The 17,898-nt window shown below is 52.6% G+C and overlaps 1 protein-coding gene across 1 annotated transcript in view; it reads right to left on the reverse strand.

Annotated features, from left to right (window-relative positions):
• Nucleotides 1-8,972: 8,972 nt before the first annotated feature.
• PTGS1 (prostaglandin-endoperoxide synthase 1) overlaps nt 8,973-17,898 on the reverse strand; it is a 31,946-nt gene continuing 23,020 nt past the window's right edge. Inside the window, exons 6-11 of the mRNA XM_084821258.1 lie at nt 17,100-17,281; nt 16,684-16,767; nt 16,184-16,430; nt 15,342-15,628; nt 13,569-13,716; nt 8,973-11,003 (exon numbers count right to left, since the gene is read on the reverse strand). Coding sequence (XP_084677384.1) covers nt 10,627-11,003; nt 13,569-13,716; nt 15,342-15,628; nt 16,184-16,430; nt 16,684-16,767; nt 17,100-17,281 — 1,325 coding nt within the window. The 3' untranslated portion in view covers nt 8,973-10,626. The remainder of the gene's footprint in view (nt 11,004-13,568; nt 13,717-15,341; nt 15,629-16,183; nt 16,431-16,683; nt 16,768-17,099; nt 17,282-17,898) is intronic.

Here is a 17,898-nt window from a genome sequence, read left to right on the forward strand (position 1 = left end):
AGATGCAAAGAATGTCATGCTGCCTATGCTCGAAGATACTTTCTTCTAGGGCTGTGCACCGCTTCGACCCGAGGCCCGAACCCCAAGTCAAAGCGGGCTGCTTCGAACTCCAAGTCAAAGCGGGTCACTTTGTGCCCCTTCCGAGGCAAAGCGGAGGGGCACGAAGCAACCTGGAGCGGGTCAGAGGCTCTCCAAAGCATTCTGTGCGCTTCAGGGCTTCAGCCCCCTCACCCAGCCCCCCCAGTGCCTCCAGGTCCTTACCTGAGCCGCCTTCTCCACCACCGCTGTCCTCACCACCACTGCTGACCTTGCTGCCGCCAACTGCTGAGGCCTGGACACATGCAGCCACTCTTACTGCAGGGAGTTGCCATTTTAAAAATGGCAACCTCCAGGAACTTCTTGGAGGTTGCCATTTTTAAAATGGCAACTCCCTGCAGTAAGAGTGGCTACATGCATCCAGGCCTCAGCAGTTGATGGCGGCGACAAGGACGGCAATGGTGGAGGCGGCGGCGGCAAAGTAAGGGCGTTTGCGTGGGGGTGTCAGGGGGGACCTGAAGTGGGTTCAACATCTGAATCCCACTTTGGGTTTGTGGCCAAGTCAGGTCAGGGCCTCCCCAAATCTGCCTGAGTTGAATCGGGCCAGCTTGGGAAGCTGCAAAGCGGCTTCCGAGTCGAATTGGGGGGGTCCCTGCACAGCCCTACTTTCTTCTTCCTTGCTAGCTCACATGTTCCAGACAGCAAAGCACCAATTTAAAACTGGGTCTAAGACCAGGCAAGCGTAACCTTATACACTCTCCCCCTTTAAAAAAACAAATCCAACTTTCCCCATGCGCATCAGTAATGTATGAGGCCAATGTTTTTTTTTTTATTGTTTTATTTCACGTTTATTTAATTTGTTGCATTATTTATTTTCTAAAAAGTACCAGAGCCCCCAGCTGTCCACCAATTGCTGAGGTGTGGGAGGCTGGCTGTGGTGATCAAGCAAAGCCCTCTATACATCTGTACATGCTCAGTGGCACTCCTTTCTATAAGATCCACGAGGGAAGCTTTTCTCCAACAGCCTTCCGCAGGTTATGTGACGAGAGAGAGAGAGCTCTGCTGTGGCACCCTCATTGTGGAAAGCCCTCCCTTACAGCAGGGATGGGGAACATGGGGCTCAAATTACATGCATGTGCAAAACGCCCCCCCCCCCATTCCTCAGGACAGGAAAAGCCCAGTGGTCCAACTGCCATTATCCTTTTTCTTCTCTCTTTTTTTGTAATAGGCAAAATCGTCCCACTGACTCAAGCTGGTTCCCGGGGTTGGAGCAGCAGGATATTCCAGTGGTGCTGGGCTCCTCTGTGTCTCTGGGGCTGATCTTTGTATCCATGGGAGTTTATTGGCTCCAGAAGAGAATGGGGAGGTCTGAAGGCAAGTGGGGCAGCTCTGGGTTTTGAAATACGGACCGTGTGCTAATTCCTGGGGTGGGGAGCCAATTATCGGGGGCAGGTATTCTCCAGCCCAGGGTCCCTGAGGCCAGGGGGGCTGCTCGGGGGCCAGAAAGGCCCAGGGTCCTTGTATGTATGTATGTATGTATTTTTACCCCGCTCTTCAGCCAGAAAAGGTTCTCAGAACGGCCCACAGAGATTAATAATAATAAGAGAGTCCCTGGCCCTCAGGCTTACAATCTGAAAGGCACGACATAAAAGGAAAAGGGGTTGGGAGGGAAGAGGAAAAAAGAAAGAGCAAAACTTCGGCACCCGTTCTTAGCTTCAAAGTTCTTAAACTAGGCCCATCTAGAGATGCAATGAGCGTTCCAGTCACAGGGGCTGATGTCTGTTTCTTAAACTTATATGGTGCTCAAGGCAGATAACGATCATCATCATCAATATATTTCTTAGCTATCTTTCAAGACCATAGTCTTCCCGAGGTGGCTTGCGATATAAAACTGTGAAACTGAATTGGAACAAATTATAAAACCACCTTGAATTTAGACGACTGTATAATAAAAATGCAGGAAAAATATAATGAAAGCATAAAAACATATTGATTAAAACATAATTAAAACACATCAGGACCAAAGAAATAAGCAGCAGCCACCAGAATTAAAAGTGTAAAAGCCAAACGGTGGGGCAATGACTCCCACACTGGGGCCGAGAGGTTCTTGGTTCCTCCCTGGCACCTCCATCGTGAACTTTACCAGCAAAGGAAGGGATCTGGGATAGTTACCGGCAGAGACATGGTTTAGAACCCTCCTCACCAGGCTCAGTTCCAGGATCTCTTCTCAGGAACGGAGATGGGCCTCAGAATATACGAAGAAACAATAGGCATCTGAGCATGTGCAGAGTGCCCTTCTCTCACACCGCAGAATCCAGTGTTTAATATTTAATGCAGGGGTGCAGAATCTCAGGCCCCGGACTTGGTCCTCCTGAGGTCCCCAGAAGGCCCCGCCCCTTCCCCTGGCCCCACCCCTTCACCCCAACCACCAATTGTTTGGTGGTGTCCTGTCTATTGTGCCATGTTCCCCTCCTTCTCAAAGGATGAAGTGCCTCTCCTAAAGTTTAGTTGCTGGCAGTAAGGGCTTTAAGCTAAAATAGGCTGGCATTTTTGGACACACCCTTTTTGCCCCTGGCACCGCCCACAACTGGAATGTGGTCCCTGAGAACTTCTTCAGAATGGAATTTGGCCCCTTGGGCTGAAAGAGGTTCTGCACCCCTGATTTAATGACAGAGGGGACAAGGGTCAGATCCTGCCTTGAAGAAGCCAGGGCTATGATCCGAACGCAGAAGACATGAGCTGCTTTGCTGAAGCTAAACTGGCCTGGGTTTGGTTAGGGCCCAGGATTGCCCTGGAAACACCCCCCCCCCGCCCCCCAGTGGACACTGCGTTGAATTCTGCCACGGAAGAAAGGCCGGATCCAAATGTAATAAATAAGATCCAGAGTTTTCCATAAACAATAAAACAGAGGACTTCTGAAATTAGGATGATTGCTGCAGGTTGCCCAATCAACGATCTAAATATGTCAAAGCTGCCCTGGTGGAGGTGTGTTTCTTAACCATCCGCTTGAGGGCTGAATGACCCCCCTTGGTTCTTTTTCCTTGCAGCTGCCCAAGAACCATTGAAATCCCAGCCAAAGCGAAATTACCTGGTTGAAGAGGATGTGGTGTATGAGAATCGGTAAGGCTCGCACTGTTGATGAAGCCTCGTGTTGCCACTGTGCTGCATGAGCAGTCTGGGCCAAAGTCACCCGAGCAGCCCACTGAGAACAAAGTCACCGAGCAGCCCGCAGCAAAGTGGGTTTGCGAACTGGCCCTCGTCCCCTTGAGCAGACCGGAATAGTCCTCTCCGTCTTTCCAATAACTTCTCTTTGGTAGGTCTTTTCAGGAGGAGTATGTCACCAGCGCTGCCCTTTGCAGCCCATTTGAGACCCCGGCTGCCCACTGCGCTGCCAGCTCGGACCCTTCTGCGATAGCTCCAGATGCAGCTTCACCCCTTGGAGAAGTGCTTGTCATTCCCCCTGAGCCAACAGAGCCAGCTGAACAGAGGGTAGGTACTGGAAGGCACCGAGTCTTGTTTAAAATGCGAGAAGCTTTCAGGGCGGGCAGGTTCTTCTCCACACTCCACCGCTCGAAAAACACATCTTGGGCATTTTGAACGGCAGTGGATTCCAACAAGTCGTACCATTAGGGAACAGAACTTGACGGGTTGGAATAGAACTGAGTGCCATGAAGAGTGTTTTTGCCCACTGCCCCTCCCCGGGGGGGGGAGATGAAAATGTCCGGGTGTTAACGGATTTACTTTGGGAGCCTTTAGCTGCCTGTTTACTCCCTAGAGCAGATAAAAACTCTTCTACAGAAAATGTACACCAAAAATTGTTTTACATGGATTCAGTTTTGGTTTTGTACTAACAGGAATTAGGAAAGGGAAATCTTTTTGATCCATTTACAGTATTTATTAGAAATATATTTTTAACACCTTGAAATATATTGTGCATATGAAAACATTTTAGTTGTTAAACAGAGCATTGCTAAAGATCCTTAGATCTTAATAGTTTAACAGGAAATAGAATTTCTTAAACATTTCTTCTTCTTAGACTTTTAGGCTTAATTCTTTAAAAAGGAGAGATCTCATTCTAAGTACCAAGTTCCCCATTCAGTACTGAATAGGCTGACAGGTACACAGGCTTCGAATAAGAAGCCCCGTATTTTAAAATCAGCACATATTTATACTTCTTGTGTAGAAATTACTTCATAGTTAATATTAACTACTGTCCCATAAATTAGGGCTCACAGTCTAATTGTTACTAATTGTTATTAAACATTCCTAAAAAAATTAGAACATACAAAAAAGGTGTACATGTACATCTTTCAGGCTAGATAGGATCAATTTTGAATTATACCTTTGAGAAGATAACTCCTTACTCAAAATGTGCCAAATAAACCTAAGTCTACACATTTTTCTAGACATCGGTATATCAGGCTTTTTTATGTGTATACTTTACGCAATATACTTTGCTCATTAATTGATAAGCGAAAATTTTAAGTACCCTTTTGGCCTGGAATTATACAGTCTCGCACCTGTTCATTACTCGAATAACTTTTTGGCCCAGGTGATAGGGCTCTAAATCAGCATTTTCTCTTTGGATACCATCCAGGTCATCTTGACCATTATTTTTATGCCAGTTACCCAGAAGTCATCATAAACCTGCTTGTGAACCTGTACATTCCTATTGGTACCAATTTCCTTCTCATTTATTTAATTCTCTGGATTCCTAATTACCTTTTATGCAACATGCTTAATTGCCTGAGATTTGCAGCTCCAAGACAAGTCAGCTTTGTGTGTGTGTGTGTGTGTGTGTGTGTGCGCGCGCGCGCGCGCGCGTGGGGGGAATAGTCACTTTCTTTAGTAATCATTTTGAGCGCATTGAGAACTCTGCCACCAACCTTTTGCGGCAGATCCATGACATATGGGGCTCCTTAGTTTAGCGTCAAGCCAACTAAAGGGCAGGGCATGTGACGGAGGTTTGTAAAATTATACGAGCGTGGAAGAAGCGGTGGGAGGTTTTTCTCCCTCTCTAGTAAGGCTCAAAATTGGTGTCTCCCAATTACACTGATGGAAATTCAGGACAGACAAAAGGGAGCGCTTCCTCCCACAGTGCAGAATTAACCAGTGGAACTCACTGCCACAAGATGAGGCTTTGAAGGCTTTAAAGGGGGATTAGACGAATTTATGGAAGGGGAGAGCTTTATCTGCAGTTATTGGATGCAACAGCTAGACTGGATCTCCGTGGGTCAAGGCATTCTAGCTCTGAGTACCAAGAGCGCTCGTGTCCTGCCCATGGGCCTCTTGGTGGTCTCTGGTCTGATCCAGCAGGGCTCTTCTTGTGTTCTTAAACCCGAGGTTGGTAGGACAGAGCGGGGTGGGTGGGGATCTTTACTAGCATATACTTTCCAGGCTGGGAACTGGCCCCTGCCAGAGCAGCCAAGCCGCCTCAGGCCCCATGAACCACCGCCTCTGGCTTCAGCGTGGGACCCCTTGGCCCATCCTCGCTGCCGCCCCGGTCTGCCAGCACCATGATGTTTTCCCGTGAGCCCAACATGCCGCTTCGCAAGGCCACTTGGCCGGAGGGGGGTGGGATCACAGGTGCCCCAGTAACCGCATCTGAGTGCTTCCTTCAGGGCTCTTTCACAGCTCTGCCTGCGGCCACGGTCAAAAAACACCTTTTTGCAGCCCCGGCAGAGATCTCCTTGACATTGTCCCGAACAATTCCAGGAAGCCAGACTGAGAGCGCAGCAGCAGAGATATTGCTGCAGCCGGAAACACCAGCCCCGAGTCTTGGTGAGTAGTAAAACTGTTGCGATAGAAACCTCCCATGATGGATCTGGGAGTTCCTGGCGGTGGAGACATAATTATTTGGACTCCATCCGAGTTTCTGGCACTGTCCTGGTGGAAGTCCTACAAGGCCTCATCTTGGCTCACAGTCTGTTTGCCTGTAGCCTGGTGCAAGCTGACCTTGAGCTGTTTCGATTCTGGCACTTAAAGCAGTGCCAGAGTTTCTTATAGAATCTTCTTCCTTTTAGGTCGGGCAGGGGGCAGAAAAATCTGGCCTGCCTGGGGTCCCAGCCTGGGGTTCCCCAGATGGCTACACTGCCTTTCCCCCAACCACTGAGGATTTGGTGGGCTCCTAGCTTTTGTGCAGTCCCCCCCAATTCAAAAAGATTGAAATGCATCTGCTGAGGCCACGGTACTGGCAGTTAAGAGTTTAAACTACAATTCTAAACCCTCTTAGATTTGGCTCTGACTACCCTGATGCTGGGAAAGACTGAGGGCAAAAGGAGAAGGGGACGGCAGAGGATGAGATGGCTAGATAGCATCAGCAATGCAATGAATATGAACTTGAGCATCCTCCGGGAGAGAGCGCAGGACAGGAAGGCCTGGCGTGCTATGGTCCATGGGGTCACGAAGAGTCGGACACGACTGAACGACTGAACAACAATAACAACCGCTGGAATGCGGCCCCGGAGCACCTCTCCAGAATGGAATGGTGCCCTCCAAAGAGGTTTGACACCACCACCACCCCTGCTTTATGTGGTGGGTGGCAATTTAAAGCATCCCGGATCATCAGATGAAGCAAAACTGGTGAACGGAGTGTTCATTTCAGCTTCCTAAATTTTGCCTCTTCCAATTAGCTTTGCTTGCCTTTTTTCCACCAGCATCAGCAAATGGTTTATTTTTTTCTTCCTCCTTCTAAGAATTCTACCCGTTCACCCCATCCAGCCACCCCTCTGAAGGTTCCTCCTTCTCATTCTTTTGAGACCCATGACGCTAGACGCCCGCTTGGCAACTGTGCTGAACTGCCCATTTCGGGCCCCACGCAGAAGCACAAACCCAAATGGGTTTCTCCCCCCCCCCCCCCGTATAAACTTGAGCAGAAAGCTCTAGAACAGATCGATACATGCTCGCTTTCAAGGGCTTATATCCGTCTTCTCCAGCCAACCTGGTGCCCTTGAGATGTGTGGGACTGCCAACAGCCATGCTGGCTGGAAATTATGGGAGTTGTAGTCCAGCACCGATGGAGGACACCAGATTTGGGAAAGCTGGTTTATACAACTGTGGATTCCTCTGCATATTCTGCATTTGTTGTGTAACGCCGGTTCATGGACTGTCTCTCTTTGAAGGCAGATACTTACTTTGTTTTAGAATTTTCCATTCATGTTCAAGTCTATTTTTTTGTGTTGAAGTGCAGGGCATTAAATGCCTAAATCAGTCAAATTATGCGTTGGATCCTTCTGCGAGAGGAATGTTTCCACTTGCAGAAAGCCCCTCCACCTGATTTGGGGCGATTCCCCCCGCCCCCACATCACAGCGCAATCCATCCAGCAGGGTCTCCTGTGTAGCATTTTCAGGAGGCCAGAGGGGCTGCCGTGCGAAGGGGGAGCGGGGAAGTCCACTTCCATCAGCACAGTGATGCAGCATATATCTGGATCCAACCCATTGATTGTACATTGTTCATTTTAGCGCCCCTGGGTGGATCCTTTTCAAAACCTGTCATGCAGTTGTCACATAATATAAAATGGCTATTTACCAGCTTGAGTCTCCACCTTTGCCTCACTATTTGTGTTTTTGCCTTACAATAGCCCCCCCCCCCGCCCCCTGGAGGAACCCCAAGAGGCAGTGGAAGCTGGATCGGGGTGTCCCGTGAGCCCGATTAGGTGCCAGCAGTTCTGAGCCAGCTCCAAGGGATTTGGCTGGGGCCATACCCTTTTAAGCACCTCAGAAGCTATCCATGTGCATTGGGCAGCAGCTGACCAAGAACCGATAGCCGGGACGAGGCCCATGTGCTGCTGGCTGCTAAACCCTGTCCTAGATTCATTCACTGAGACTGAAGCTGTAGCCCCCTCCATCAACTCAACTCGCTGGTTGGCTCCTTCAACTTTTCTCACGGGTTGGGCTCATGTTGAAGGTGCGACTTCTCTCCTGTCCCTCCTCTGCAGGACCCGGGACCGTCTCGTGATCAGACTGAAACAACACCTGCAGGGACTAACGTCGCACTGGCGCCAGAGACCAGCCGGGAGGGTCTTGTTCCCTTTCCATGTGGAAGATCAGACTGCTCTTGTTACTGTTCCCATTAGATGGACGGGCGACTCTGCAGACCATCAGTCCAGATATCCGAACACAGAATATCGCTCTTATTGCACATTTCTAAAACTGGGACCCACTCCAGCCTCACTGTCTGCCTCGTCAGCAGCTTTGTGTTCTGTTGTGCCTGGCTCTGAGGCTGGGAGTCCTGATTCCTCAGCATTCCCTGCCTTGCCCTTTGCCAGGGGCCACAGCAAAGTGGCTGAGCACCCACTTTGCATGCAGAAAGTCCCAGGTTCAATCCCCAGCACCTCCAGCTAAAACGGCCCTGAGTAGCTGGACCGAGAAAAGCCTCTGTGCCTGAGATTCTGGAGCAGGGTTGGGGGAACCTCAGCTTTGGGGGCCAAATCCGGCCCGCTTTGGTTCTCCAGATGACCATGCCCCCTTTCTTCTGACCCCTGGGTGCTTGGTGGCTTCCCAGCTTTTGTGCAATTTCCCCCCCCCCCATCTGAAAGGTCAAAATGCTTCTCCTAAGGCTTAGTCACTGGTAGAACCAGCTTGAAGCTACAATATTTGGGGGGTATTTTGCCCCACCCCTTCTGCCCTTGGCCCCACCCACTTCACCCATGACTCCACCCACCAATGGAATGTGGCCCTTGGGAGTGCCTACAAAATTGAATTGGCCCAATCCTGCTCTGCAGAGTCTTGGCCAAACATAGTGGACAACGCTGGACTAGACGGTCCAGCGATGTCCAGGTCAGCTTGCTGTGTCCATATCTACAGCCCTCTGATGTCTTCAATGTGAGGCTGAGGCAGGTGGGACCTTCGTTGGACAAGCTAAACTATATTTGTACTAAGCTAAGTAGGGGTAATTCTTAGGGCCAGACAGTGATGCTTCATTTATTTGTTTGTTTAGATTTGTTTAGATTTCTTTCTTTCTTTCTTTCATAGCTTGATATACCACTTACTGCATTTTTTAAATAGATCTCTAAGAATTGTGCATGGCTTGCGGCCACCACTACGTCCCTGGCTATCAGCTCCACCACGTTCCAAAGTTCCCTGACCCCTTTCCTTCCCCCCTACCCCCAAAAAAGCTTTGTTAGAATTTCCTTCCCAGCTTGGCATCTGGGGATACGAGGGCGGAAACACTATACAAGGGCAGGAACAGCTGTGCCGTTTCTTCCCTTTGCTGCCGGGGCTGAGCAGAAATGACACAAAAGGCGTCACCCGTCGACTGCTTGCAGCTGGGCGTGCCTCTAAGCGTGGGGAGGGAGACGCCGCCTTATGGAGTTGCCAGCGAGTGGGTCGTGGGGAAGCTTCCCCGCCAGACTCCCAAATGCTGGGGGAGCAACCAAGGAGGCTGGACTAGGGACCACAATGCTTTTCAGGACCACGGTTGGTTGACGCCCCCGAGGCAATGCTGGGTCGGGTCCTCAAGGTCCACCAAACCATACCTGGACCCCAGCATCTGCCCGGCTTTGTCAAGTGATGGTGCAGATAATGTTCCCCCACCCCTCTGGAGAAAAGATGCACTGATTTAGCAAAAACGACCCTCTTTATTCTCAAAAGCCACACTCTGCGACCCACTGAAACTCACGGTGATCAGTTCTCTCCTGCTAAAACACCCCCTTGGAGGAATTCTCACACACAGAGGAAGAGATGTACATGCAAAAACAATCCCAGAAGTAAATTCTCTCTCTCCCTGGGTTTTGTCTGGACACATCTACGCTACAGGCGCAAAATGGGTTTAATGGTCTCAGCTTTCCTTGGCCAACCTCTGGAGCTCACAGCTTAGGTACCGGTTCTAGGAGGCGTCAAACAGAGTCCATCCCCTTCGGGGCCATTCGTATACAGCAGGGGTGTTGAACCTCAGGCCTGCAAGCCAAATCTGGCTCACCTGGGGCCCCAATCCTGCTGCCTGGGTTTTGCCCTTCCCCTGACCCCAACCTCTTTCCCCAGAACTGCCGATTGCTTGGCAGTTCCCCACCCCACCTTCCAAGAGGTTGAAATGCCTCTCCTTAGGCTGAGTTACTGACCATAAGAGCTTTCAGCCAAAATATGCTGCCATTTTTTTGTATTTCAGCCCCGCCCCTTCTGCTTTTGGTCCCAACCCTTTTGCCGGAGGCAAAAACCCACCACTGGAATTCAGCCCCTGAGAGCTGCTCTGAAATGGGATGTGGCCCTTGGGCGAAAGAGGTTCCACACCCCTGGTGTGCGGGCAGTGAAATTCCTTCTGTGACCGCGTGGCCAAGACTAGCTTGGCGGAAGCGGGTGGGTGGGGAGCAGCCGCCGGCCGGGCTGAGTATGGATTTCACCACAAGAGTCTTTAGTTTCTCCCAATAAAACAAACCCATTTTCCTCCTCCTCCTCTGGATGTAACGCCAAAGGGCCTTTCAAATATGTTGGGAGGGTGCGCGCGCGCGCGTGTGTGTGTGTGATGGTGGGGAGAGATGTTCTCTCTCTCTGCCTGCCAGCCACAGTCCACGGAAACCCCTTTCCTCCGAAAAAGGAGGGGAGCTGACTGGATCGTAGCCAAGCCCAAGAGGGACTCCGTACCTCCCCACAGTGTTAGAGTTCGGTCGATGGCTCCTTCTTCCCGGAGCTGCTGCCGCTTGATGCCGCCGCTTCCTCTCCGTCACCCTCGGGCACACGGAACGCCACATATGGGCACCTCTTCACATTGAGGCACACGAGTTTCTGGAGCGAGGCCGTGTTCACCAGCGTGAAGCCGGTGGCGCCACCGAAGGTGCTGGGCTTCCAGTATTCTGGGGAGCAGATGGGGTTGCCCAGGAGGCCCTTCAAGGAGAACGGGGCGCCGATCTCCACCATGCTCTCCCCGAAGATGGAGTTGGGGTGGCTCTTCTCCACGAGCAGGCCGGGGTAGAACTCCACGGCATCAACGTCTCCGTACAGCTCCTCCAACTTGGCCGCCTGCTCCTCCTCCCCTGTGCCGCAGAGAACAAGCGAAGATTGGGCCGTGACCCAGAGCGCCCCCTTCGTCATGGGCAAAGGCTCACCTACCGTGTATCGCTTCCCCCACTCCAAAGCTCGACAGCAGCTCCTTGCAGAGCCTTGAAAGCCATCTCAGAAGCGACATGGAGCGGGGGGCGGGGGTGTGGTGCTGCTCCCGGCCACCTCGTGGCCCGCCAGATTTGGGTTGCTGTGCCAGGGATCAACTGTGCCTTCTCGGCCATGTCGCTATCTCTCATCCTCGATTCCCCAAGGGTGAAACTTGATCTCTCGGTTCATCAGATCGTTCAGAGGATGGATTAACCAAGAGCCAGTGTGGTGCAGTGGCTGGAGGGCTGGACTGGGGCTCGGGAGGCCTGGGTGGGCTCTAGTCCCCACTCGGCCTCGAAGAGCACTGGGTGACCTTGGGCCAGTCGCTGACTCTCCGCCTGACCTGCCTCACAGGGTTGTCATGGGGATAATACGGAGAGGAGGAGGGCCATGTAAATCGCCCTGGACTCCTTTCAAGAGGAAAAATGGGGGGGGGGGTGGCATAAATGTAAGAATTAAAAAAATACGGTGATGTTACGTTGATTTTTCATCATCACAAAATACGGTGATGAAATACAGCCTCTGCTTTGCATGGAGAAGGTCCCCCCTTTGATCTCTGGCAGCATCTCCTGGTAGGGCTGAAAAAACTCCTGCCTGAAACCTCAGAGAACCGTTGCTGCCAGTCAGTCTAGATCAGGGATGCAGAACCCCAGGTCTATGGGCCAAACCTGGCCCTCCTGAGATCCCGATCTGGCTTGCCAGTGTCCCCAGAAGGCCACGCCCTCTTCCCCAGGCCCCACCCCTTCCCCCTAACCACCAATTGTTTGGTGGTTTCCCAGCTTTTCTACAACCCCCACCCCATTTTAAACGGTTGAAACGCCCCTCCTAGGGTCGAAAGAGGTTCCTCACCCCTGACGTAGACAGTCCTCAGCTAGATGGACCGAGGGTCTGACATGGGATACGGCAGCTTCCTATTTCATTCAGCCCTACTTGCTTTTTTAGTTGGAGGACAATAGCTTCGTGGTAGAACGTATGAATTGCATGCGGAAATTCCCAGGCCTGGTCCTTGGCATCTCCAGGATCAGGCTGGGAAAGATGTCCTGTTTGAAACCGGGAGAGCTTCTGCCCCTCCGCGTCTGACTTGGGATCAGGCCGTTTCCTCTGCTTCTGTGTTCTTAGAGCAAGCATGCTGCAGACCAGAATGACTTGGCAAGCTAATGTGGTGTCCGTGTATGCGTGGGGGGGGGGGATGACTGCACAGGGCCAGGTTGGACCAGCGTTACACTCCTCGGACTGCCCCCAAGAGCACTTTGCACGACTGGCGCTCCCTGCAGAAGCCGCAACTGCAAAACGCTTCTCCCTCTGCATGCACCTCTTAGCATGGGGGCCGTCCAGCCCTCGGACGGGGCAGAGCGGGGAGGTTCTCTGTGGCCGGCCCATGAAGCAAGGAGCGTTAAGAACCTCAGAAGAGCCCTGCTGGATCAGACCAAAGTGGGCACGGCAAAACCGGCATCCTCCACCCCCTCCTCTGCAGTGGCCGATCAGGGCCCCCTGGGATGCCCGAAAGCAGGGTGGGAAGGGAATTGCCCTCCCTTGCTGTCGCAGCTGTCCTACAGAATCATAGAATAGTAGGGCTGGAAGGGGCCTACAAGACCATTGAGTCCAACCCCCTGCTCAGTGCAGGAATCCAAGCCCTGGCCAGTCACTGTTGATAGAGACCCCTCTCCACCCCCCCCAATTTGCCTGATCCTCGTTGGAAGCCACCTAAGCCATCACATCATGAGAACGTCAGAAGAGCTCTGCTGGATCAGACCAAGGTCCATCTCGTCCAGCATTCTGTTCACACAGTGCCCAGCCAGCTGCCCACAGGAAACCCACAAGCAGGACAGGAGTGCAACTGCACCCTCCTGCCCAGGTTCCCCAGCATACTGCCTCCGATACTGGAGGTAGCATAGAGCCATCAGTAGCCAATGACAGCCTTCTCCTCCAGGAATTTGTCTATTTAAAGCCATCCAACTTGGTGTCTGTTACATTCTGTGGCAGAGAGTTCCAGAAGTTAATGATGCCTCGTGTGAAGCAGTTCCCCCTCTGGTCTGTCTTCCGGAATCTCCTGCCAGCTGAATTCTAGTATCACGAGGACAGGAGGAAAAACCTCTCTCTGTCCATTTCCTTCCAAATGGTACATACTTTTAGAAATCCGTATTGCTCTATCAGAGATCCCACCCCCTCGCTTCAGTGTTTCCCCCCTAAATTAGTCCCCCCAAAAGCTTCAGACCAGCCAGCCCCAACCAGGTGTCCTCCAGATATATTGGACCACAACTCCCATAATTCCCAGCCTGGTGGGGAGGCTAGGAATTGTTGGTCAACGCACCCAGAGGGTGCCGGGTTGGCGCTTGCCTTTCCTGGTCAGGAAATGGGAGAGCTTGAAATGGGCCAGCTTCTGCAGGGAGCGTGACCTCACGGCGGGGCGTTTTTCAGCCATCCCCTTGCTGGGCGGGGGCCTGTCATACCTGTCAGGTCCCGGAAGGACGTGTAGGGCTTCATGCCGAACCTCTTCCGGTATTCGTTGAAGGGCTGGAGGCGCAGCTGCCGCGATTCCTCGATTACCCCAATGGCCACTTTCAAAAGTCTCCTGTGGATGTTCGGGATCCCACCAATCTGAAAAGCGGGGGCCGACAGAGGTGCTCCGTTAACAGGAGGGGAGGAGCTGGCCCGTCTAATTGCAGAGCTCAGCCTCCAGCCCCCCCCCCAACCCTCCCGTTTGCACGCAGTTTGAAGGAAAACTGGAGGCTCTAACACACGCATGCAGCAGAAGAAATCGGGCCAACAGCAGTGGGAGGAAAAGAGAGTGAGGTTTGGGAGACTGCTTGGGGGGCCTGGTTTAGCCTGTGGGTTAACTGTTGAAGGGTGGAGACTGAATTCCTAAGCCCACTTCTGTGCTGCTACTGCAGTCGCTTCTACATTTGGGGCCCTTTAGCTGCGCTAAGGCGCTGCTTTTCCCCAATTAAAGTAGAATTGAAATGGTTGATCCACACGGCATTTTATTCAGCGCTCTACTATCTAGTTAGGCCCTTCTCCATAGCCACAGCCCTTGTATAACGTTTACTCACAAGTAAGCCCTGCTCTCTAAAGCTCCCCTCCTTGCAGGTTCTTAGTCCATTTTATTTTGTTCCGTTCAGCAGGACGGAGGATTTGTGATGAATTGCCCCTTAATTAATCACCTTCTGTTTCCTTCCTGGGGAGAAGGGGCTTTAATTCCTTTCATTGTTTCATTTGCCTCCTTTTCTTTCTTTACAGAGCTATCCTTCCATTTAAAGGGCAATTAATCACTAATTCATCTGCACTGAACAGGAAGCAATAAAATGGGCGGAACCTTCCGGGAAGGAAGTTGTAATTAATGGCACGGTGGCCCTGTACCCACTGGACAGGCATTTTATAAAATGCCTGTCCAGTGCAAAAAAGAGACCACAAATCAGGTCTAAAGAAAAAAAGGGAAGACAACAGCAGAACCACTGGAATTTCATAACGTGATCTGGATTCTTTTTCAGAAATTAGCCAGGACTCACAGGGAGATAACACAAACATCTCTTTGACTAACAGGGATACCAGTAGCTGGGGAACATGGGCAGGAGGGTGCTGTTGCACTCGTGTCCTGCTTGCGGGTTTTCTGTGGGCAGCTGGTTAGTCACTGTGTCAACAGAACACTGGACTAGATGGACCCCGGGTCTGATCCAGCATCAGGGCTCTTCTGATGTTCTTAGGGACACTGACATCTTCTGCCACCCCCACCCCCCGCATTCTCTGTTCCCTCTGAGCTTAGCAGCAATCCTCACAATAGCTGCGGGGGGGAGGGGGGATTAATTTTCTCAGCAACAATATACAGTTGTGAGTTATCTCCGTTGTCATGTAAAATATTCTGGGGTGGCCTGGTCTCCTATGGGCAATTACGACCCAATAGCTTTATCAAAGGCCTGCTCTCATGAAGACTGCTAGAACTGGTTTGTTGATATGGATCAACGGAGCGGCCTGCATTTGGGGACTTTCCCTGGGGGGCGTGACTATGGGGACTGTCACGAAGAGCGGCTGCTCTTCCAAACTGCCCACACCGCTACTGGAAACGAATGAACCAAGGATGTCTGTGCCAGAGAAAGGGGCTGAGGGTGGGAGTCCCTTGAGGTGTACAGGTGGCCAGGTTTTCTCACCTGCCCATCCGGGCGCACCCGGGACCAGCCTGCTCCTTGACGTGGAGTTGGCGCTTGCGGACAATGCTGTGATGCACCTACCTGCCCGGCCCGCTGCCTGGAGAAGGCCTCGACAAGCGCCTCCACGCCGTAGTCTGTCAGCATGGTGGTGTTGTAGACAAACTGGTCGTAGCTGTATTCTTTGCTCTGGATGCTGAAGGAATCCGGCATGAGGGGGTGCCAGTGGTACAGCTGGTTGAACTCCACGGCGATGCGGTTCCGGTACTGGAACTGAGCCCCAAAGAGAAGCTCCGGATCGAACTTCAGCTGCAGGTAGTAGCCGCTGAGATGCTGGACGTAGTCCTCAATGACTATTTTGATGGTCTCGCCTGGGAAGAGCAGAGGGAAGGAGGCCGTGGGTGTTGGCGAGCCCTGGCCCCCAAGCGGGCCCCAAAGATAACAAGGGAGCTTGTCTGGCAGGGGTTTGGTGGCGCGTTCGACGATACGACGACGCCACCTTTCGGGGGCACAGGCACATTTGGCCGTTTGAGAAGCTGTCCTGGGCACCACCACAGAATGGCTGCCGTGGGAGGCATGGCGAAGGCCGAGTCCCCTGCCCCAAAGGCTGACTCGGGGGCAGAGGTGGGGTCTGAGCCCCAACACGCAAAACGAGTCCCCTGAGCTCGGTTTTCAGCCCCAACAGAAACGTATTTCACAGAAGCCAAAGCTTCTCGTCAAAAACCTTGTACACGGGCTGGGCTCCCTTCCTACCGCCGGATGTGGGATGTGCGTGGTGTGTGTGTGGCCGGGGAGCAAAAAGGACAGTGCGGGAGACGTGCGCTGGTGTGTGGGACCCCTTGGCCTGGCCGCACCACCAGAGGGAGCGAGGTGTCACAGGGAACCCCTCCTCCCGGCTGGAGCCCCGCGCCCCACACCCCGCGCACCAATCAGTATGAGCCTGGTGGTCTGGAAGAGCTGCTCGTCGTCCCAGGTGGGGTGCTCCTCCTTCAGCAGGCCGCAGACACGGTTGTGCTCCCGCAGCCACAGGGTGGCGTACATCATGAGGCCCGGCAGGAGCCCAAAGACCTCTTGGCCCACGGCCAGCTGCTCCTCGGGCGGGATGTGCTTCGGATAGATCATGTGGACCGGTGCCTCCAGAACGGTTGGGGGATACATCTCCCCCTTCACCATCTGGGGAGACAAAGAGCGAGGGGTGCGACACGGGCCAGGCTCAGAACCCCGAGAGCGGTTCCGCAGCCCCGCCCCAGGAAGTCTCACCTGGCACCGACTCAGCCGTCCTTTCGGCACCAGGCAAAAATGCTTCTGTATTCTCCCAGGCCCTTTAACTCTCAACTCCCACTTTTACCACGACGTTCTCCTGCTTGCACGCGCTCCGCCGGCTCCCGCCATCCCAGGCACAGCGATCATTTTGCCACCTTCGTACCTGGTACTTCAGCTTCCCGTCCCGGAAGAGGCGGAGCTGGTGCTGGCGTTCCAAGTTGTCCCCGTATAGGTTCCCGAGATCCACCTGCAAGACAGGGCCACCGTTCACCTCTGTAATTAATCCCCCCCCCACCTGCCTGCCAAAAGTGCCTGGGTCCAAACCCACTTGGGAGAAGCCACGCCCACTGTTAGGAAGCCCCACCCCTCCTCCTCCTCCCAGAGATAAGACACTAGTCCTCAAGGCTCTACAAGGAGTGGGTGGAGCCACTTCTAAGGGCCAACTCTTCAATCGAGCAAAGTCTGCACAGAGCGAGTCCTACCGCTGCAGTTGTTTTTTAACATGGGCACGTTGCAATGTTTCCTGAATTTCACATGCTGAGGCTCCGAGGAGCATCTCACAACAACTGCTGTCCTCACCCCGTGGCCCAAAGCCCTGGTGAAGCCATTGCCCATCTTGCCCGAGGTTTTGAAGAACTGGTGCGTGAAGTGCTGGGCGAAGAAGGCAAACATCAGGTTCGTCCCCTGCGGATCGGGCCGGAACGTCCTGCGCAGCAGGAACTGCTCAGCCACCAGGTCTGCGTCAGGCAGCTGTGGCGGCCCTGCGAGGGAGGGACAAAAGAACACGGCAAAACAAGTCGGCACCAACTTTGCAGACCGGCGCCTCCGATTCAGGATCGCAGGCTTGGGCGTGGCAGACGAATCCCCCTCAGCGGATCAGTTGCAGGGGCTGCTTGTCAAATCGGTGCGGCAGAGAGTTAAAGCCATCATGGTTTTGTTTTCTGAGCCCATTTTAGTTCCAGTGCCTTACAGGCATCAGGGATAAATAAACTGCCCCTGGTAGCTCGCCCTTCTAGCAACGGGGCGGGGGAGTGTGTGTGAGCTTTTGTTGACAAAAGGTCAAGTCACCCATTTTCTGGTGCTGAGGAGACTCGTTTAAATGCATTAGGTTCATGAATCGACAAATAGGTTAAAAGGCTACTAAGAACATAAGAACAAGGGTCCCTTGACCCTTGTTCACAAGGGTCCATCTAGTCCAGCAACTGGTCCATCTAGTCCAGCAACAGCACCCTCCCACCCATGTTCCCCAGCAACTGGTGCACATAGGCATACTGCCTCCAATACAGGAGGCAGCATAGAGCCATCAGGACTAGCAGCATGGATAGGCTTCTCCTCCAGGCATTTCTCTAACCCCCTTTTCAAGGCTTCCAAATTGGCG

This window comes from Heloderma suspectum, chromosome 14 (genome assembly GCF_057233095.1).
Source record: "Heloderma suspectum isolate Gila_16-S chromosome 14, 16-S_ref, whole genome shotgun sequence".
NCBI classification, from domain to species: domain Eukaryota; kingdom Metazoa; phylum Chordata; class Lepidosauria; order Squamata; family Helodermatidae; genus Heloderma; species Heloderma suspectum.